Source organism: Cervus elaphus, chromosome 1, assembly GCF_910594005.1.
Source record: "Cervus elaphus chromosome 1, mCerEla1.1, whole genome shotgun sequence".
NCBI classification, from domain to species: Eukaryota; Metazoa; Chordata; class Mammalia; order Artiodactyla; family Cervidae; genus Cervus; species Cervus elaphus.
This window is the reverse complement of record NC_057815.1, coordinates 86962427-86985986: the sequence shown is the minus strand read 5'-3', so window position 1 is coordinate 86985986 and position 23560 is coordinate 86962427. Positions and strand designations below refer to the sequence as shown.

At 43.7% G+C, this 23560-nt stretch overlaps 1 protein-coding gene across 5 annotated transcripts in view; it reads right to left on the bottom strand.

The window, feature by feature from the left end:
• Positions 1-23560, bottom strand: part of EXT2 (exostosin glycosyltransferase 2) — a 139106-nt gene that overhangs the window by 57973 nt on the left and 57573 nt on the right. For all 5 annotated transcript variants that reach the window (XM_043909952.1, XM_043909922.1, XM_043909932.1 and 2 more), the window contains one exon: positions 19358-19489. In XM_043909952.1, coding sequence (XP_043765887.1) covers positions 19358-19489 — 132 coding nt within the window. The remainder of the gene's footprint in view (positions 1-19357; positions 19490-23560) is intronic.

The following is a 23560-nucleotide window of genomic DNA, read 5'->3' as shown; positions in this document are numbered from 1 at the left end:
TCTATGGCTGATTCATATCAATGTATGACAAAACCCACTGAAATGTTGTGAAGTAATTAGCCTCCAACTAATAAAAAAAAAAATACAATAAAATAAAAAAAAAAACAAGGTCCTCAAGTCCTGTGGGGCCAGGAAGATCCATAGAGTCACCTCCATCTTCCTGGAGGAGGTGAGGAGGGGATGGAGCTAATCAAACAGCCGCAGGGCAAACTGAGTGGGGAGCGCTAAGACCTGCTTCCTCACCCGCCAGGGGCAGACTCTGCCAGGGCCAAGGTTGGGAGGAGGGAGGCAGGGAAGCACAGACGAGGGGCCTCAGAGACAGGCAGGCTAAAGCCACATCATGAAAAGCCCATGTGACAGAAGTCTCTTTTTAAGTCTCATCAATGGTTTTCTGTTGATTTGTTTTGAAGCTTTCTTGTCCAGAGTATTGTTTTACTGATAAATTGACACAGCTACCTTCAACGTTCCATCTCAGAAGGTCAGAAACAGGAAACGCTGACCTGCAGCTGGGCTTCTGCGCTGGGTGCCTCTCTGTCCACAAACATGATTCCATTTGCCTTTGGAGCCCAGTGACGGCGAAGAGAAAGGTAGCTTTAATTGGGGTGCGCGCCTTCACACAGACACTCCACTCCACTAGGGTAAGGTCAGCAGACCAACCCCCAGAGGAAAAAAAACTTACTGGAGAAGGACGTTTCAAAAACAGCATTTAGTCACCTCTGAAATACCGTTAAGGACTGACCCCCTGCTGGCTGACCAAAAAGAGTGTCTACAGTCTGGGACCTCCTGACCCCACTTTCTGCAGGAAATCAAGCAAATTTAAACCTCCATAATTTACTCAAGACTCTGATTTCTGCCAGGGAAAAGGCAAACAGCGCTGGCAATTAACTCCGTGGCCTGATTAAATCTCCATCATGGCACGATGGGGCATGAAATCAGTCACCCAGCAACAGAGGGGCCAGAGAAGAAGGCAGAGCCCCACTACCGCAGCTGCAGCTCGGATCTGTGGCTCTTAAGAAACTTTTGGGTACATTCAGTGAAACTCTTCACTCCAAGATGGGAGGCGATAACCAGAGGAGGAGTGTGTGCATCGGGCATTGAGGCCAAATACCTCCTTCATCCAGCACTCACCCTCCCCCCACTTCACTCCTCACTCACAACAAACATTCTTCAGGGAAGCTGAGAAACCTAGACTGTTAACTTAATCCACGGCAGCCATGACAACTGTCACATCACCATGCCCACTTGTGAGAAGCTCTATCACACTGCTTATTCTGAAAAGTCCCAGTGAAAGAATTAACAGTGAACAGACAAACCAGAGAGAGGGAGATGTGGGTTCAGGTGACAGGATCTCTTGAGAGAGAAGCCTTGGGAGATCAGGCTTAAAGTCCACCACCAGCTTAAAGGGGTCTTCTCCTTCAAGCAAGGGATTCCAACTCAACTAAGTAGGTGTGCCTTTGGCAGTCTCACACAGAGGAAGTTGTCTGGGCCCTTCCTGCAATCCTGTTTTACTTCCTTAGTTGAAAGGTCATGGGAGTCCTATGTGAGCCTAACCAAAACCATCCTGGCCAAAGTTACTTACCATACAGAAAGTGGTGGAAGCTGGTGGGCAAACTGCTAGAGCCATTCTGAAAGGTTCTTGCTGGAATTACTGGAGGATTATAAAATACACATTCTGATATCAACAAAAGGATTCTCTCAACCTACACAAGGCAAAACCCAAACAGAAGGACTCAAGTTCAAAGCAGGATGATCCAAAATTCAATCCCTATTATAGCAGAGTTTTTTTCTTTTTTTAATGTCACTAGGTATAATGTCATGTGACAAGAAGAGAATTAAGCAGGTATTTGAGTCAACCCATATTTGATTTAAATGAAGGTATTTTGCCAGAGCAGAAAAGTGAGAAGTCAGAGGAGAAAGGAAGAGAAGAGAAGACAAGCTTGTTACACAGAAGCTTTCAAGCCCCTGGTTATGAGCAGCCTTACCTATCCCTACCTTGATCGAAAGGGCAGTTTTCATGGTTGTTTTGAAGTTATCAACCCTTACCTCAATGTGGTTTCAATTATGAATTACCAGACTAAAAGGGGGGGAAAAGCTTTGATTTATTCTTTTTTGCTCCAATTATGCATGATGTGTTTCCACTGAAGACTTTGAAAAGTATTTCATCATGCCTCTCATCCTGAAGTGGTCAAAGGGCAAAACCAAAAGGAGTTAACCCTTTCATTTTTGCCTCGAGGTTCAAACAGCCTCCCTATCAATGGACATAGGGCAAGGCCTTTGAAGCAGAGAGGGCAATGAAAGGGTTAAGCATTAGCATCACATTACTAACGTGCATAAGGGTGGTGTCCCCTGTCCAAAACGGTGAGATGATATTTATGTTAATGGGTGCTGGGAGATCTGAAAGCGGCAATCAGTAACGTGGCCCACGTTGCCTTACCCATTGACCCTCTGCGGCTTCTCCTTGCAGCATAGCACTGCCCTGGGCGCGCGCTGACTTGGGAAGCTGGAGAATGGGAGACCTAAAGAACGTGTGCCAGCAGGCTCTCTTCACACTGAGAGGGAAAAGATTCAGGGACAAGCCTGAAGTCTGCTTGCTGCACTGCGTCTTTGCCTCATCCCACCCGTAAAAAATAACCGACCGTTCTGAAAAATAAGGAGAATGCTGATGGCTAAATCTCCCTGACTTGACATTAAACAGACACATGAGAGATGAAAATGGAAGGCTAGAAATCCCTTTCAGTGCTGTAGACACAACTAAGGAAGATAGGTAAATTATCAACTTAGAATTTCTACAATTTATTTACAGTGATGTCTTCACAAATCAGTTTTCTGTATGTTGGTGTTGGAATGAGTCTAACTACATCTGGGTGGACTGGAGTAAACAGGTACTGTGACTCTTTAACACCCAGAGAAACTGAGCCACTGAGACTAACGCAGGGTCACAGGAACAAGCCAGACCTTTTCACTGTTAGCCTCTTTTCCCTCTAGATGTGTTTAAGAGCTCCTTTTTCTTCAGTGCACTGCAGTTTCACTATGACTGTCCAGCTTGTGGTTTGCTGGTCTTCCTAGCTCTGAGGTCTACTATCATTCAACAGCTCTGGAAAATTGTCAGCTATTATTCTTTCAAAAAAAAGGGACTCTTTTCCATTGTCTCTCTCTTCCTCCTGGAACTCTGATTAGACATATGTTGGACCTTGTCCCTTGTCCCTCCGTTCTCCACGTAACTTCAGTTCTTTAATATTTTCTGTCTCTTTGGGCTGCATTCTGAACAATTTCTTTGAATCTAATCATCTGAAGTGTCGTTCAGTCTCTACGTCACATCTGACTCTTTGCAACCCCATGGACTACAGCATGCCAGGCCTCCCTGTCCTTCCTGTCTTCTGGAGCTGGCCCAAGCCTTGCAGCTGTGTTTCTGTTGGTTCTCGCTCATGATACTGCCTTATTTCTTTGCGGTATTGTGGGGGTTTGGTTTTGTTTTTTACAGTGAGCTGCTCATTTTCCACAGACACTTTAATTATTTGAGAGCTGGACTGAAGATGAGCCACTCCAGAGAGGGTCTGTGTCTACTTCCACTGGCCCCTATCAACTCAGGGCCACCTTCGAGGAAATTCTCCTCTTGAGATTTATTTGGCCTACACCTGCCGTATGAACATGGACCACAAACCATGTGAAGCTGGCTTATGAATGCAGTGCTCAACACCAGGGTCAATATAGACTTATTCTTCTTTACCCCTTCACTGAGGAGGCTCTTTTAGCTTCCTGGCTTCACCCAGGAAGCTCCTGATAGATTCTCCAACTTGCACAGGCCACATGCTTTCTCTCCTGCCCCCCTGCTCCCTACTTCAGACAGTTAACCAGGCTGGGAGCTCCACATGACCAAACTCTGCAAAATGTCTGCAGCAAAAGCTGGCTTTGGCTCCCACTCACCTCCCAGGACACCTAGCTTCACTTTGTTTAGGGTCAACAAGTATCTCACTTTTAACCCAGCTTAGCAACAGGCTTTATCACACTTCATTCAGTACTCTTGTTGTCCAGTTGGGAAGGTCATTTAGCATACCTAATCCACCAAGAAGCCAGTGACACAAGTCTTTCTATATTTATGCTAATAATCTAATTAGGTGCTATTGTGTTTCCTGTTTAATTTCAGGGCCAAGTCTCTGTGCAAGACAAAAACAATTACTGTGACAATACCATAACGTATTATAACAGATGGAATGATGGACTGAGAATCTCTGCGCCAGATAAGTCACCACACTTCTGCAGATCTCCATTTCCTCATGTATGAAATGGGAGGATGGAGAGGTAGATCTTAAAAATAAACAAGACTCCCCTTCTTCATCTGTAAGAATGGAGCTAACAGAATGCTACGTTGGGGATGCAAGGATTCAACAACAGAAAATACACAACAGAGCCTATCTGGCTACAAAACAATGCCCTCTGTAAATTTCAGTTTTGTTCTCCAGAGTCCCATCCAATTCTAGAATGTATGTTTCCGCGTGATACAACATCACACTAGCAGCCTTATATCATACCACTTACAAAAATGCTCCCACATATGTTATTTCATTACTGTCTCATGATAATACTATGAAATAAGTAACAGTTCATTTTACAGGTAAGGATAACAAATTTTAAAGAGGTAAGAAAGCACAATGTCAGGCTCCTAATGGTCTTGAGCTCCAGTTGATTCCAAAATGTCCTTTTCAGTGGCTTTGATTAGTAACTGGTAATCAGCCACTAACCACTACCCTATTTTTCTGGAATTATTATTACCCCCTAAACCCAGTCCTACAGATGAGCAAATCGCTGTGAAGAGAACATTCGATAAGTAACCTCGGTTTACTGGGATCATTACCAGGAAAGGAGGGATTAAATCTCACAGTTCAGGCATTTCTGTGCTATTGTTAGCTTTTTGGAAGCTTGCAGGTTAAACCCATCTGAACACCGCTCTAAAAATTCCAGTCACTATTGGAGTTTTAGCTACTTAACTTTTTTCTTTATATAGCACTGAAATTCACATTTGGCTCAATGCCTGCCCTTCTTCTATAAAGCCAAACTACTGTCAAGAAGAGCGGGAGGGTTGCTCCTGATTGCTTTTCAGGTAGGAGAGGAAAAAGTTGACATTTTATCCTCTTCTTGCTCGGAAAGGAAGCCAATCATTTATAAGAACCCTCATCTGACTGCGGCTTCCATCAGTGGGATGGACAGAAGCCAGTTAAATGGCTCAACCTAAGCCGTAGTCAAAGAATCTGGATGAGAAAGAGAGGGCTCCATATGTTGATGCTTTTAATAATTCATGAGTTATATCAGTCTGCAAGTAATAAATTTCACTAAATACATCTGTGGTAAAATGGTTTAAGATACTGTCTAATCAATTAAATGGGTGAATACAATAAAGTAGGAGCAAATACAACATGTTGTTGATTTTACTGGTTCTTAAGTTTGTATATTAAAAATAACAGTTCAGCTGTTTGATAGCAAAAAACGTGGATTAGTCTTAAGACACAGTCTTCAAACTCACCATCCTCATCCCTGGATCTGTTACTTAATAAGTATACAGAAAACACTTAAAAAAAAAAAAAAACTTCAGTGAAAAAGCTAGTAATTTCTCTGATTCAAGCAAACAGGCTGATCTATAATCCAAAGTGCTCAAGAATGCTAGTGGTGGCTCAAAGCATTACTACTCATGAGAGGTGAAACAAATTTACAGTTTCATCTGGCTATCCCACACCTGAAACACTCAGTTCGAAAGACAGGCTACTTCTCTGGCCTGGGCATAAAAATGTTTGCTGGCGGCCCACTGACTGCATTGCAGAGGTCAGCTATGGTATGAAGGAAGACATCACTAGCTTGGTAAACAGACACTCTTGAGAAAGATTACGTTTGAGCTTGTGACTTCCAAGCTCAAAGCACCTACACAGTTATAACCAAGAAAATCAAAGCTTTTGTAAAGTTTTGAGCTGACAGGACTATTAAAGTCAATACAAAGTGGAAAGAACAACCTCTAAAATGCAATCATTTCTTAACTTCTCCGGAATTCCAATAAGGTGTATGTTTTGTCTACTATGTTTTAGCTCTGCTTCCTTCTGGGGGTAGAAGGGGGGGAGCATGAACCCACACAGGGCAGAAAAAACAGGCGAGGAAACAACAGTGGGCAGGAGTTCAACATATCCGGGGAGGTGAAACAGATAGCGTCTCTTGCTGGACAACAGACGAAAATGTAAGATAAAATATAACAAAATTTTAAAAAAATATTCAGGGAATGGAAAGTTGCCAGAAACCCAAATCAATGAGCAAACTGCAGAGAGAGCTGATGGCACCGTGGTACCCCAGGGAGGCTGTCACTGGGCCTAGTGACGCAGGGTGTGGGTACTCATACCCATGCTGGACGAGGAACACAGCTTTGGGCACGGGGGCAGAGGCAGCTGGCAGTGGGATTTACACACCAAGCCTGAACCCCTGAAGGCCTGTACAATCAGTAAAAAGGTGGTCCTGAAAGTCACTCCTAGAATGTGGACACACAGAAAATCATTTGTCCTTTTCAACCTGAGCTTGGACAGGGGATGCTGCCAACAGAGGCTAGCCCTCATACTGGTGTGGGGTTTAAACGGACCCTCCCTGTGCCGTATGGAAACCTCTGACTGAGAAATTAAGGTTAAAAAGTGATTTATCTCTGCAATACCTCCTGGAACATCTGGCAGAAGCCACAAAACAAGAACAAACTCTCTGGAGAAATACCTTCTTACCCCCAGGTGGCGAAGATTTCTATAAAAAACCTTACCAGAGATGAAACTCACATTCCAAAATTACAAAACATATAAGGAAATAAAGCAACAAGAGCAACAGGCAGTGGACAAATGACAGGATTAGAAACTATGAGAAATTTTAAAATTGAATTACTGGAGAATATAAAGTGAGTATCTCAAATAATTAAGATACAAAAGAGTGAAGTGAAAATATATGGGGAAAAAAGATACTATGAAAAAAGATCAGGCAGACAGATTTGAAAAATAATCAGAGCTTCTAGAAGTAACTACTGAAATTTAAATCCCAATAGATGGGTAAAAACACACTGGACATGGCTAAAGAAAAGAGAAAAATAGATGAGAACAAATTTGCCAACATGCAGCACAAAGAGTTAAAAATGTGTAAAACATAAGGGGGGTTGGAAACAAACTTGAGAGACACAACAACAGAATTAAAGAGGTCTAACATGCATTTAATAGGATTCCAAGATCAGTGAGGATGACAGATACATAATATTCAAAGAGAAAATGACTCCAAATATTCCAACACTGATTAAAAGACATGAACCCTCAGGTTAAAGAATAAAAATCACTCTCAAAAGCAGATAGAGAATGGGAATTAGAAATTACCATTTGGCAACCATTATAACAATTGATTCAGACAAGAAATCATCGGTGGATGCTAAACCTAGTAAAAGTTTGAGGAGTAGACAGGATATTGACACAGTCTCAAAGTATTTCCTCACAAGACACATTAAAAGAAAGAAGTAACTTCCCACTGGAGAAACCTCTGAGTGAAGTTATCATCTCTACCAATGGGACAAATTGACATCATGCGTCCTCCAACGTGATACACCAAGAACCAACATTACTTTTGTGACACTCCTGCCAAAAACACTTAATCTGAATTTCAATAATTTGAAATGGAATGCATAATTTAACGCAAAGGCATCAGACAAATCCAAATCAAGGGGCACCTTCCAAAATAACTGACATGTTCTCTTCAAAAAGGCCACTGTCAGGCCAGACAAAGAAGGACCCGAGAAACTGCTCTAGTAGAGGCTGAAGAGACATGACAGCTGAACACAGTGACTGCCGGAAATCTTCTTCTGCTGTAATGGACATCATGAAGGTGACTGACAACATCTAAAGGAGGTCTGTCCGTGTGTTCAGTGGCTTCAGCGGTCTCCGACTCTTTGTGACCCCATGGACTGCAGCCGGCCAGGCTCCTCTGTCCATGGGGATTCTTCAGGCAAGAATACTGGAGTGGGTTGCCATGCCCTCCTCCAGGGGATCTTCCCGGCCTAGAGAATGAACCTGCATCCCTTATGTCTCCTGCACTGGCAAATGGGTTCTCTACTACTAGTGCCACCTGGGAAGCCCAAGATCTATAGGTTAAATAATCACACTGTATCACTTTTTATTTACAAATAACTTGGGTGATTTTATGAGAAAGATCTAGGAGTAAAGGTGCCTCATATCTGTAACTTCCAAATGGTTCAGAAAAAAATACATAAATATGAATGTATATGTGTTTGTGTGTTTACACACACAGAGAAAAGAGTAAAGGAAATGTGGCAAAATATTAGTGTTTGATGAATATGAGTGAAGGGTGTGCAGAAACTATGCACTGGTTTTGGAAATTTAAGTCTAAAATTATGTCAAAATAGAAAGTTAAAAAACATACAGAATTTTAGGTCTGTTTAAGCCAACAAACAGAAGGCAGATAAAGGGACATAACCTACCTAGCAGAGCACAGAAAGCTAACCCTTCCAAGGAGGATGGTTAGCAGACTGAGAACGGGAGGTCCTAGGTGTCCAGGAAGGAGGGACTCTGAAAACAGGAATGAGAAAACCTGGTTCCATAAACTGTGCATAAACCTATATGCACAGGCAGGTCAGTGCCCTCCCTGTCCTCTCTACCCACTGCATCTCAGAAGGAGGTTTATTCTCTGGAGAAAATGAACTAGAGAGACTCCACACTCAGAGACACAAGGCATGGCCGGCACGATGAGGTGCCATACCAAATACAGCAGGTTCAGTGATCGTCGATTGTATGAAGGACGAGAACCGGTCTCCTCCCCTGTTCTCCTCCCCAAATATGTGCAGCCCAGACTTACTATCCATCCTTGCCCTACTCCCAAGGGCAGAAAGAGTGTCCTTTGGGTCAGTGAACCAATCCAGTAGAAATAACCCATGAGTACCAACAACGGGGTAAACAATTGAGGCCCCGTCCATAAACCTCAGTAAAGCCCGAAAGCTGGCAAGCCAAACCACGTACACAGAGCTTCCCATCAGTTTTCAGTGCCTCACTCAAATAAGAGTAGACTGCTGAAAAACATCAGGTATTTGAAGAAAGTTTCCAACATGAAAGACAGAAAATAAAGACCTGATGATGGAATTCAAAGGAAACAAACAATACAGGGAGCTTAGGACAAATTAAAAACAAAACCACAAATATCTTCAGAGAGAGAAAGTACTGTATCCTTAAAACAAGAATAGGAAGCTATAAAAAAAGATTAAGTAGAAGTCAAGAAAAAACTCTTAGAAATTAAAAGTAAACAAAAATTTTAAAATGAAAAGAAAGGTTACAAGATAAAATTGAGAAAATATCTAAGAAATTAAAACAAAAAGTCCATTAAGACAGAAAGAAAAGATAAGAAAAATAAGGATCAATCTAGCACATTCATCATCAAGGTAACCCAAATTTCCATCAAGAAAAAAAGAGAGGAAACGAGGGAGGTGGGGGAGGAGGAGACATAAAATGTGAAATTTTCCAGGAATATTAAAAGTTTCACACAAAATCATCAGGAATTAGAATGACTTCTCAGGTTTTTGAGATTAAAACGGGAAGATTAGCAGACAATGAAGCAATGCCTTTGAAATTCTGAAGAAAAGCCACCTCGACCAGAATTTTATACTAGCCCAAGCACAGCACTGCACACAGCTATTAGTCAATGTGAAAGAGAAGACATGCATTTTCAGACATGCAAAGTGACAGCACATTTATCCCCCAACAGTCCCTTTTCTGGGGAAGCTACTGGAAAAAAAAAAATAAACCCAAAAGGAAGAGGATGTTAGAACTTGAAAACAAAGAATCCAACAAAGAAGAGAAAAGGAGAGAACTGCGAGAATCATGGTGAACAGAGAATTGAGGCTGACCTCTGTACAGGAGACCTAGAGAGCAATCAATCCACACTGGAACTGCAGGTGCGGGCTCTGGGAGAGAAGGCTGGGAGGGAGGGAAGGGGAGAGGGAAGGAGGGCGGAAAGCCCACAGTTCACTCGGGCTTGACCACCTCACTCTTCTGTTGGAGAAGTTAGCAGAAAGTAGTGATAGGAACATGGAAAACTAAGAGCTTTTTTGTTTTTTTTTTTAAAGGCAGCTATGCATTTACTCCCTGGAAAATAAAAAGTTATACAAGAAAGGAAACATAACCATGTTTTACTACTTGGTTCCGCTGACACCAACATTTATATAGTCCTAATAATGCAACAATAAACATTGCTCTAATGAAAAATGATGGCACTGCTCCACTGGTAAGATGAGAGGGAAGGGAAACGTGCAGAGGACGAGGCAGGGACAGGAAACGAAGCAGTGACTCTAAGGAAGCACAGAGATAACGTCTGTGATAGAGAAATTAAAAAAAACAGCACTGTCAGCATTGTATGAGAAGATAGGAAAATAAGTATCAGAAGAGAGCTGAAAGCAGCTGCCCCTTGGGAACAGGCCTTAATTTTAGTTACAGGCGTTATTTTTACTCGACTTTTTAAACCATACATGTGTTAAGCCATTCCATTTTTTTCCTTAAACATAAAATTAAGAAATATAGCTGAGAGATAAAACAGAACCAAAAATCAAGACTCAAACTCCAGCAAGAGCAATGTGGAAATTTTTCTATGCTGTAGCTGTAATGACCCGCTCATTAGAAAAATTACACTCAAATATTAATTGATAGGTCTATGAAAACAGCACAGGATGTGAGAAATAGAACTCATTACCCTAATGTTGTGATACAAGACAATGCATTTTCCCAGTTACCTCTGCTACTGAACCTCTTAAGCTGACTCGCGGGAGAAAGAAAGTGGGCCCTGAAGCAAGGGGAAAGGGAATCGGATGTGCTAGTGAGTGACATCTGGTGTGTGAAGGATAGCTTTGCCAAAATACCCAAGGCGTCCTCAATTCATCTGCTGCCAGACCAAGCTCCACAGGCTCCGAGAAACTACTCCACTTGCTGCCCTTCTCTATGAGACATAAGGAAGCAGTCAGGTGTTGACTCATGAATGCCAGAGGCATAAAAGTGAACTCTACAAAAGCCCGGGTGGGTGGGGAAGGTCTGCACCAGGGAAACTACGCGTGTGGCTCGACCTCCGCCACCGCTGGAGTCGCCATGCACGCGTGGCTGCCCAGGTACACCAGTCTCCCTCCCCAGGAAGGATGCTCTGATTGACAGGACCCCCTCCGCAGCACCCCTCTGAGTTTGGCCCTTCCTGTGCCTTACTCACCCTCCCCAATTGGATCTGACCTGCGACCTCATCTTTCCCACGTACTATCTGACCATCAGAATTCTTGGCGTGGGGCCCCAGGTCAAGCTCCTGGGATCTTCCTGCATCTCTCGCTCCACAGACCCAACTCGGCTTTCTTTACTCCATGACCTGAGACTTTCTGGCTCGTTTCTGCAGAAGCAAGTACAGCTACAAAACAATTCAACAGCAAAGGCAACTCAAGGAAAGGCCTGGCATTGAGGGTAGGAGAGCGGACCTTCCATGCAACTGTGACCCTGTAAATGTGGTGCCTCTAAAAACAAAAGCCTCCAAGACGCTTAAACTTACCTAAAATTCAAGCTAAAATTTCTGAATTCCATACATACTTCAGCCATATCTGGGCAGTGGGAGGAAGAAGGGGAGAAAATAAGCCAAAAAGGCCTCCTGTGGGGGTGGGGGGCAGGCAGGGGAGGTGTTCAAATTCCAGAGACACATTCCACAACCTGGAAGTTAAAGGGCAGGGAGCGGAGTTACACAGACTCAGGGCTCTGCTCCATGCATCTGAGCCGGCGCTTCTTCGGCCTGCAGAGTGATTTATAGCTTGTTAGTATTTACAGCTGAGTGATATTTTCAGCGGCTTACACAACCACAACCTCTGTGAATGAGGAAGGCTGCCGTCTGGACGTCTAAGTACCGGTAGCCCTGAGTTCTTCATGTAGCTGAGACAGATGTGGGCTTAGCCCAGGCTCTGGAAGCTTCTAATCAAGCTCCAGGGGTGCAGAAGAGGCACTGGATGGGGGGGAGGGAGCGCCTTCTCCAGGCAGTGAGTCAGGACACACACAGTGAACCCATCCCACATCAAAGCACAGCCCCTGGATGAGTTACATGGATGCTACTTGGGAACTTGCTAGAAATGCAAATCCGAGGACCTCACCCAGACCAACACCATCTGAAACTAGGGGTGGAGTGGCAGCAATCTGCGTTTTCATGAGTCTTTCGGGAGGGAGCTTCTGACACCTCCTGACTTTGGAGAAAGGATTCCCCAAGAACTAGGGGCAAATGCAGGCTCTGCTGCAGTCCACAGCTCTGACCCTGCCCCTCGCGAGTGAGGCCTGCCACGCGAGCAAGTGCTCTGCTACAGTCCTCCCACCTGCTAAGCCTTCCCCTTCTACCCTCAAAAGCTGGACTCAGGCTTCAGGGCGCCTAGGTGAGTGCATACAATCCTTGCCTGAGGCCTGGCTTGCAGAGAAGCTGCCACACCGGCTAGACTCCTGTTGTCAACCTTATTCTTATGCTGGGTACAACAATCCATTTTAGATCATTTCCCCACTTTTCTCGTCAGTTTTTGTCAACAGCCATGGGACCCCTGCTGTCTCCCTTTTATGTTGTTCTAGGTTCAGCACAGACAGTGTAAAAAAAAAAAAACCTGGGTTATCTATACTAGTGTTATCTATGACAACAAACCTGAAAAACACTGCCAGAAGGAACTAGGTAAATAAAATTTACCTTCTCGGGTAGCTCAAATGGTAAAGACTCCACCATTCAAATGCAGGAGACCCGGGTTTATCTCTGGTTTGAGAAGATCCCCTGGAGAAGGGCACGGCAACCCACTCCACGGACAGAGGAGCCTGGCGGGCTGCAGTCCATGAGGTCGGAAAGAGACGGACATGACTGAGCGCCTCGCACTACTACCACTACTAAATAACGTTAGGACACAAAGATAAGGTGGGGTATCAGCTTTCTAATCACGTTGTACAAAAATAATATGGGAAAATATTTCACTCTACATGATTTTAGGATTATATTACGGTTATTTTTTATTTTAATGGTCACTGAGAGGATATGGTTTTGTTGGCACAGGCCAGAAATCCAAAAACTCCCAGCTCTTGGCCCACTCCATATCCGCACATACTCAGCGCTCTGTGCCTCAGTCTGTGTCCTCCCAACAAGCTCAAGTCCGGCAGAGGACCAGAGGTTAAGCTGGGGGAGGGTGTCCGAAGAGACCCCCAGCCACACACGTCAGACCCAGAGACAGGCAGCAGGCCCGCCAAGGGGAAGACCAGAAATGGCACACGCCTGAGAAGCGATACAGGCGTGGAGTGTTTGGGGAGATGGTCAAGTTTTGCTGATACTTGCAAAAAAAAAAGGTGGGGGGGCGGAAATGAAAGCCTCAAGAGATGGTAAAATGCAGGCATCCTTGACAAGAGGAGCTAAAAAATTTAAAGAAAGTGTCATCCCTCACAAAGAAACTTCCATTTGATGAGAAATTCCTTCCAAAGAGAAGATTCGAGACAAAGGGCCAATCTCTCCAGACCGCACCACTCTGCCACTTTAAAGTCGTGCTCCAGAATGACTTACTCCAATGTTTTCAGCGTCTGAGAGTGTAGCACAGGGTGGATGAGGTAACTGGCCCCCGCTCTGGTTACAGATGAGGAAGGCAAAGCATCTGGTGACACGGGGACCTGGTTTCTGCACGGCCGGCCACCACACCCCCCCCCCCCCCCCCCCCCGCCCCCCGCCGTCTTCACCATTCACACACAAGCCTTGTCTCCTTTTTTTTAACATTAAACTCAGGCAGTGGCATCTGGCCAAAAAAGGGCTCTCTGCTCTCAGCCCTCCTCTCCAGCTGAGCAAGCTCGGAGCATGGCTGGAAGCCCTGACTGCAGATCTTTGAAAGAGCCAGGCCAACCCTTGATTTACTGACTGAGATCCACACCGACTCCCACCTCGGGGTGCCTGATATGGTAAATTTGATGGAATCTAGAGGGGAGACTCCCCTGCAGGCTGGGCTCATCGTAACCACATCGAGGGTAGGTTAAGTATTTCTGAAGGGGCGGTGGGGGGGGGGGGGGAAGTTAACTATAAATAAATCAATGCTATTCAGGCTTTCTGTCAGTTGCTTTCACTGAAGAAGCAGAAATGTACAACCTACAGCTTTAAATCAGGGTTCTCATCACCTGAGCTCCTAGAATGTGGTAAACACTAAGTTCCCCTTAAGAAAGAAAAATAAATAAATAAAGAATATATTTTCCAGTTGCTTATTCAGATCTATGCTTTTTATACTCATCTTCTTTCCCAAATTGAGCCCAGCATTCTGCTTTGTCCTCAATTAAAATATGCCTATTTCAAACTATAAAATTTCATATACTATTTTCTCCTAGTCTGTAGTCTTATGAAAGACAGAGACCAGAATCTCAACCATTTATCTTCATACACGTTTCTTGGAGCTTTAGATAAAAGTACAGGAAAGCGCCCGCTGTCTCCACCTTCTCTAGCTGGGTCATAATTATCCCACCTGTATGAATTCTCCTGCAGAGCAACAGATATGATCTTCTTTGTCTCAAGCTTGTACCATATGCTCAGAAGAGTGGAAATGTTTCAGCCCGGAGGAGGCTCAATGGCTCCCATAAAACTCCGTGAGCCAGTCAAGACACTCGGTGGGTGGAAGGTTCCTGCTTGTTTACACAACTTGCCCATTATGCAACCTTGGACGAGTCATCACGCTCTCTGAGCCTCATTAGGGCTGCTTTAGAGATGAGAGGGAATCTTTCGCTTTTCTCACCTTCCCAATAGGGTGAAGGTCAAATAAAATAAAGGCTGTCACATCAGCAATGTGAGTGAGCTTTGGATGGTTCAAGCCCTGGAAATTCCATCCTCCTCTCTCCCTCCTTCCTTCTTTATATATAAAGGGCTTCCTACCTGAATCAAATTGTTCTAGGTATTATAAGGTATACCACGATAACTCAGAAATTCCCTTAAAAAACTTAAAAATTTACAGGAAATTGTACTTCTACACACGTTACATGATAGGAAAGAAACAGATATTATGCTTTAAGATTTACAAGAAGGAAAGATTACTTTCTGTAAGGGGTCCAGGAAAAATCTCATGGAGAAAGGGGTACACGGCCAGGGACCCTGAATAAAATGCATAAGACCAGAGGTGATGGTGAAGAACGGTGTACAGTGAAAGGACTAACGGTCACGAGGGCACAGGGAAGGAAAAGCACAGAGCAAATACAGGAAGGACAAAGTTGTGGAGCCAGAAACCTAGTGCTCCCCAAAAGGGAACAGAAGGAAACAAAGCCAGAAGGGAGGCCTGGCGCTGGACTGTGGAAGGCCCTGCCACCAGACCGTGTTTGGACTCCAACGCCACCCCGGCCCGTGATGCCCATGCACCCGCACTCCCTATCTGGACAGACAACACCATGCTCCTCACTCTTCCTAAACTCCTTCCAGTTAGCACGGTCAGTGCTCCCTGGTATCACTCACATTTGGGTGGTGGTTTAGTCACTAAGTTGTGTACAACTCTTTGCGACCCTATGGATTGTAGTCTGCCAGGCTCTTCTGTCCATGAGATTTTCCAGGCAAGAATACTGGACTGGGTTGCCATTTCCCTCTCCAGGGAACTTCCTGACCCAGGGATCAAACGCAGGTGTCCTGTCTTGCAGGCAGTCTCCAGCATTACAGGCAGATTCTTTGCCAACTGAGCCACTAGGGAAGCCCCATCACTCACATTTATCCTCCATTAATTCTCACCTGGGTTCCTGAAACAGTCTCCTGCCTTTGGCCTTGTCCTCCTACAACAGAACCACCCTCCACAGTGATGTCAGAATGACCCAAAATGCAATCTCACCACACGACTCCTGTGGAGGTGCTTCGGTGATCTCCCATCATCCATGGGTGACATTCCAGCACCTCCCTTAACATGCCAGGGGTTTGGCGATCTGGGCCCTCGGAAGGCTCCACCTTCTGCATCTCTCTCAGTTCCTGAAGCCACCATGCTCTCTTGTCCCTCTGACCTCTGAATTTGCTGCTCCTTCTGGATGGAACCAGAAACCCCAAAATTCATCATTCTTGGCCCACCCCCTCCCTGTATCACATCTAATGCTCACTTGCCTGAGTCTCTGTCCTCCAGAGAACCAGAGGTAAGCTGGGGGAGGGGGAAACCTAACTTCCCCCTTTCCCTGGCTACACAACACCCGCCCTTCTCTTTTAACACTTAACAACATTAAATGATGGTCATTTAACATTGTTCTGGAAGCAGCTGCCAAGGCAATTAGATAAAAGATAATAAAAGGTTCAAGTGCTGGAAAAAAGAAAAATTAGCATTTGCAGGTATCACTGTATATCTAGAAGACACAAGAGAATCAACTTAAAAAATCAAATATTTACAGAACTCAGAGTATTACAAGTTTATACATAAAAACCAACAATATGTCTTCATACAAAAGTAATCAGGAACCAAAATGTCAGAAAGCACAAATTCCTTTATCGGAGTGTAAGAATGATAAAACACCTAAGAAAAAATTTTGCAAGACTTGTAAAGGACCTATATAAAGAAAGCTTTAAAATTTTACTAGAAAGACAAATCTTGCTTCCAGATAGCAAGACCTACTGCAATGTAAACTCCCCAGTGGCATGGATTTTTCTCTGCTTTGTTGACTGACGTATCTCAAGTACCAAGAACAACTGCCTGGAACAAAACAGGCACTCAGTAAATACCCACTGAATGAATACATGCCAAAAACAATCTAAAAAGGGTGATCAATCACCGTTCAAACAGGATTTATATTTGTATTCTGGGAGCAATGGACAGAGATATCAACCTTCCAAGTGAGCAAAAATTCAAGTACTCAGGGTTACTGAAGGCATGGAAAACCAGAATAACCAAAATGTTATTGGTGGAACTATAAACTGGTGTAGTCTTTTTGAAAGAGCAATTTGTTAATATCTATCAACACTCAAGTCCATGAGGTCACAAAGAGTCAGACAGGGCTGAGTGACTGAACTGACTGACTGACTGATCAACATTTAAAGTGTGCTTATTCTTCTAGTCATTTCTCTGCTGTTATTAATTCTACAGATATATTCACACATTTATGTGCAAACACACCTGAAAGGATGTGTGGACGCAATAATATGCATTCCCCCCTGTTACTGTTGAAAATAGATCTGCCTGTAAGATACACCTAAACAATGGAATCGTATATAGCGGTCCTGCACATGATCTTAGCCAAAAGGCTGAGAAGTGATTACAGTGGTCCTTAAAACTGAAGTATCCCTATACAGAATAATAATGGAAGTAAGCCCATGATCTAGTGTTAAAGTAAAAAAGGCAAGGTTGAGAATAATATGCATAGTGTGATCCCATTTGTATTCTAAAATTATACACGAACAGAAACATTCTGGAAGGTTACCTTTGGCATTGAAGTCAAGGGAATAGATGGACGGAAGAAAACTTTCCCTCAAGCAAAACAGACAGAAGGTGTTTGCTCCTGTTTGGCTTGCCTTGACCGTTTTCCTTCCCCTTGGGCACTCCCGCTGCAGGAAGGGTCCTGCCGGCTCCGCTCAGCAGCAGTGCCCGCCCTCACCCGATGCCCCCCGGGCATTCCACCCGCCGCTCCACTGCAGGACAACTCATGCAATACCCTTCTTTCTGGGCTTCCCAAGTTAGCGGCGAATTCCGCTGAGGGCAGGGCCTGGTTTCCTTTTCCGCTTTCTCAGCACCTGGTGGAGCGCTGGCACACAATAACCCCTTAAGAAAGGCGGGAGGGAGAGGGGGAGGGAGAGGGGGCCCAACATGAAGACTGACCAGGTGGCAGCACACAGCACTGCTAAGAGCGGGTAGAGTCAGGAGACAAGGACGGCTGGCCACAAAGAGAAGAGCAATGATTCAGCGGAGAGGAGTTTAGCTCTTTCACGCGGAGGTCTCGGGGTCTGTGCGCCAGATAACAGGTGCGCCCCAGACCAGAGATTGTGCCCCCCACAGCTTCAGGTACTTGTCCCTACCAGGCCACAGGTGGCTCATGACTCCTGCAATTAAGGACGAAGCTCTGAGAGCAGCATCTGACCACCCCATCTCGCTGCTGGAAGGACCAAGGGGTTTTGGCCACCCTGAGCAATCCCTAATGCCTCTCCATCATTTTTGCCGCTGATGTCCCCTACCAGGGATCTGAATATTAATTGACATCCATGTAAAGCACTTAGTTAGCATAAAGAACAAGAGGGAGTGCTCAAAATATAAGCCATCACTAAATTGCTTAGAGAAACTTTTCAAGAGTTCAAAGCACCGCCACTGCAAAAGTCATCAGGAAGTCTTCCATTTCCAACAAGACCCAGGCCTCCCAATTTATTTCTGCAATAAACAAACACACTGTCTTCCTAAGCACATTTAAAACAAACTGCTGCTTCAGTCGGAGAAGGCAATGGCACCCCACTCCAGTGCTCTTGCCTGGAAAATCCCATGGACGGAGGAGCCTGGTAGGCTGCCGTCCATGGGGTCCGGAAGAGTTGGACACGACTGAGCGACTTCACTTTCACTTTTCACTTTCATGCATTGGAGAAGAAAATGGCAACCCACTCCCGTGTTCTTGCCTGGAGAATCCCGGGGACGGTGGAGCCTGGTGGGCTGCTGTCTATGGGGTCGCACAGAGTTGGACACGACTTAGCAGTGACTTAGCAGCAGCAGCAGCAGCTGCTTCAGTATTTGTTACTTTTGCCATCATTTCAAAACTAAACTGGTCCTGTGTGCATGTGTGCTAAGTCGCTTCAGTTGTGTCTTACTCTTTCGCTATCCCGTGGACAGTAGCCCACCAGGCTCTCTTGTCCATGGGATTCTCCAGGCAAGAATACTGGAGTGGGTTGCCATTTCCTCCTCCAGGGGATCTCTCCAATCCATGGATGGAACCCATGCCTCTTGCCTCTCCTGCAATGGCAGTGGGTTCTTCACCACTAGTGCCGCCTGGGAAGCCCAAACTGGCCCTGTGCTGTGCTGTACTGAGTAGCTCAGTCGTGTCCTACTCTTTCTCTACCCTGTGGACTGTAGCCCTCCAGGCTCCTCCGTCCATGGGGATTCTCCAGGCAAGAATACTGAAGCGGGTGGCCATGCCCTCTTCCAGGGAATCCTCCCAACCCAGGGATTGAACCTAGGTCTCCCGCACTGCAGGTAGATTGCTTACCATCTGAGCCAACAGGGAAGACCAAAACTGGTCCTATTGGGTCCCAAATATTCTAGCACACTCTTATATCTTAGAAAGCTCAAACTGAAGTCACCTTTACAAATTTCAGTACATGTTCTGTCGTCCTGTCTGCTGGCCTATGCCTGACGTGGCTCACCCCAGCATTTACTCACCACGGCGGGAGGGTCGTTCCAGTCTTCATAGGAGATGGCGGCGTATGGATAGATCCGATCATTGATGATCTGCAGGGTGGCCAGGGCGATGGCCTTGATTGACTGGAAGTAGGCTTCCCAAAACCACCGTGCCTGTGAAGAAAACCACACTGCATGAAGTGAGCAGAGCAAGGGAAGAACTAGAGGCTCCATCACAGTCACCCCTGGGTCGGGGTAATTTCCTTATTCTCAAAGAAGAGCAAGCCCAAGGCAAAAGTCTGCCTGCTGTGCAAGGCAGCTCCATCAGAGTGGGCATTCATCCAAGGCGGTCAAAATAAAACATGAGCACAGGCAACGCGTGTGGGATTCAGTTTAGATATAAAAGAAACTATGTGGGGATGAACTGTCTAGGTGTTCAACCAGAGCAAGTTTATAGTCTTTTTTTTTAATATTATTACTAAAGTGCACATAAAGTACATTCAGTACTCTTATAATTACTATCCAGATAAAGATACAGAACATCTCAGCACCCCAGGAGATTCCTCTCTGCTGCACCCAGTCAGTATCTCACGTCTCCAAGAGTAATCACTACTCTGATTTGTTAGCCCACTAATGAATTTCACATTAATGGAACCAAACAGTATTTACTCTGTTGTGTCCGACCTCTCTTGCTGAACACTGTAATATTAAAACTGGATTTCAGTGTCAGGTTAGGCTGGCCTCATAAAAGGAGCTGAAAAGTGAGTAGAGAAAGTTCTATTCCTTGAGAAATGTTAGGCAAGTTTGGCATTATTTCTGCCTTAAAAGACTGAGACGTCATCAAAAAAGCCATCTCAGGTTTTTTTGGGGGGTGGGGGGTGGGTAAAGATTTTAAATCATGGATTTGCTTTCAGAGACATAAGATTCTGCATATTTTCATGTCAGTTTTGTAGGTGGTATTTTTCAACGAATATGTTCACTTTAAACTGTTAAATGCTTGGACTAAACGTGTGTTAATGTCTATTTAATGCCTATAGAATCTGTAGTAATACCTCTGTTTTCATTCCTGATATTGATCATCTGTGTTTTCCCTTTGTACTTGATCAGTCTTACTGATGTTTATCAATTTTACTAATCTTTTCCATTTCATTTTGTTGATTTTCTTCATCTTCAGTTCAGTTCAGTTGCTCAGTCGTGTCTGACTCTTTGTGACTCCATGGACTACAGCATGAATCACTGAATCCCGGAGCTTACTCAAAACTCATGTCCATTGAGTCGGTGATGCCATCCAACCATCTCGTTCTCTCTTGTCCCCTTCTCCTCCTGCCTTCAATCTTTCCCAGCATCAGGATCTTTTCTAATGACTTGGCTCTTTGCATCAGGTGGCCAAAGTATTGGAGTTTCAGCTTCAGCATCAGTCCTTCCAATGAATATTCAGGACTGATTTCCTTTAGGATTGACTGGATTGATCTCCTTGCTGTCCAAAGGACTCTCAAGAGTCTTCTCCAGCACAGTTCAAAAGCATCAATTCTTCAGCACTAAGCTTTCTTTATGTTCCAACTCTCACATCCATACATGACTACTGGAAAAAACCATAGTTATGACTAGACAGACCTTTGTCAGTAAAGTAATGTCTCTGCTTTTTAATATGCTAAGTTTGTCACAGCTTTTCTTCCAAGGAGCAAACATCTTTTAATTTCTGGCTGCGTTTACCACCTGCAGTGATTTTGGAGCCCCAAAAAACAAAGTCCGTCACTGTTTCCATTGTTTCCCTATCTATTTGCCATGAAGTGATGGGACTGGATGCCATGATCTTAGTTTTTTGAATGTTGAGTTTTAAGCCAGCTTTCTCACTCTCCTCTTTCACCTTCATCAAGAGGCTCTTTAGTTCCTCTTTGCTTTCTGCCATAAGGGTGGTGTCATCTGCATATCTGAGGTTATTGATATTTTTCCTTGCAATCTTGATTCCCGCTTGTGCTTCATCCACTATGGCATTTTGCATGATGTACTCTGCATATAAGTTAAACAAGCAGGGAGACAAAATACAGCCTTGACGTACTCCTTTCCCAATTTGGAACCAGTCCATTGTTCCATGTCCGGTTCTAACTGCTGCTCTTTACCTGCATACAGATGTCTCATGAGGCAGGTAAAGTAGTCTGGTATTCCCATCTCTTTAAGAATTTTCCAGTTTGCTGTGATCCACACAGTCAAAGGCTTAGCACAGTCAATGAAGCAGAAGTAGATCTTCTTCTGGAACTCTCTCCAGTAGATGTTGGCCTCTGCCTTTTCTAAATACAGCTTGAACATCTGTAAGTTCTTGGTAAGTTCACATACTGCTGAAGCCCCGCTTGAAGAATTTTGAGCATTGCTTTGCTGGCGTGTGAGATGAGTGCAGTTGTGCAATATCTACTTACCTACTTATCTTAATTCTTCATCTAACTTTTTTCTATTTTGTTCCTTTCTGCTCTTATTTTTACTTTCTTTGGTTTTGGGGGACTTTAATCCATACTGCATTTAGATTCTTGAGGTTGAAGTTTAGATATTTCAATCTTTCTTAATACATAAATACAAAGCTATAAATTTACTTCTATGCACTATTTTAAATGCATCCCACACATTTACATATCATTTTCATTATAATTTGGGTAAAAAAAAATTTAATTTCCATTGTGATACTTTCTTTGACCCAAAGGGCATTTATTAATAGAAGTATACTGTTTAATTTCCAAACATTTTTGGATTTTATATTTATCTGTTACTGATTTCTACTTTGCACTGTAGTCAGGGAACATACATGTTATTTCAAAACCTTGCAATTTATTTAAACTTGATTTATGGCCCTGCACATTGTTTATTTTTGTCAATGGTCTATGTGCACTTTAAAAAGAATATTTTGCTGTGGATGAGTGTAATGTTTTACAATTGTCAAGCAGAGTAAGTTGATTATTTAGTACTATCTAAATATTCTATACCTTTATTGATTGTTCTCTGCCTGTACGCACAGGTGTATATGTATTTATTTCCAAATTTTTTACTTTCAAATTTCTGCCCTTAAAGTTTGTCTAAAGATTATCTCTCATAAAAAGATATAAATGGATTTTAATATTTTATCCCATTTAAAAATCTTTGGCTTTCAGTTGTACATATAGTCCATTTATACTTAATGTAATTTCTGATACAGTTGAGTTTGTTTGCTCATTCTATTTGTTCACAAAGGTCCACAGATGTACCTCAGTGTAGCTCTTTGTATTTATCCTAATGAGGACTGTATAGCTTCTCTAACCTGTGACTTTATGTCTCCTGATGCTTTTAGAAAACCCTCAGTCAGTATTTTTTAAAATGTTGGTTCTATCACAATCTTCTCTTCTACAACATATACATATGTGTATTCCAAATACACATATATGTAACGTGTTTTCACCATGTCCTGTATATCTCTTATTCTCTTTTCTGTATTTTTCCTGTCTTCAATTTGTGTATTTTTCTACTAATATTCCTTCTGGCCCAATAATCCTTTATCCTTTTCCAATAATCCTTTATCCTTTGTGTGTGTAAGTCTATAAACTGCTATTAAATCCATGTATTAAATTCTTAATTTCACTTCTTATAGTTTTCATTTCCAGAATTCCACTTGGCTAAGAAGATTGGGCGCAGGAGGAGAAGGGGACGACAGAGGATGAGATGGCTGGATGGCATCACCGACTTGATGGGCATGAGTTTGAGTAAACTCCAGGAGTTTGTGATGGACAGGGAGGCCTGGTGTGCTGCAATTCATGGGGGTCGCAAAGAGTCGGACACGACTGAGCAACTGAACCGAACTGAACTGAAGAAGATTTTATATCTTTGTTGAAATCCTCCTTCTTTACTTCTATATTATTGAGTATTGTTAGTCCCTGACTGATAACTCCAATATCTGAATAACCTTTAAGTCTCTTTCTGCCATCTCTTTTTATTCTTCATTTTGGTCATTTGGTTTCAACTTCTAGCTTGCATCTTAATTTTTTATTAGATACCAATATTCTGCATTAAAAATTATAGCAGTTCTGGAAAATCCAGATTATCTTTCTCTTAAGAATATAACACATTGTGTTGGCAGGTATAGAGGATGTAGTCAGACCAGTTTAATCCTGCCAGCTTCAACTTTTGTCAGGACTAACTTTTTCCAGCTTGCCCTTAGTCTGAAGGTGTGGCCTTCTGGGTCTTCAACTAAAGCCTGGGGTGTTTCCCAAGACCCCTCCACCTTGG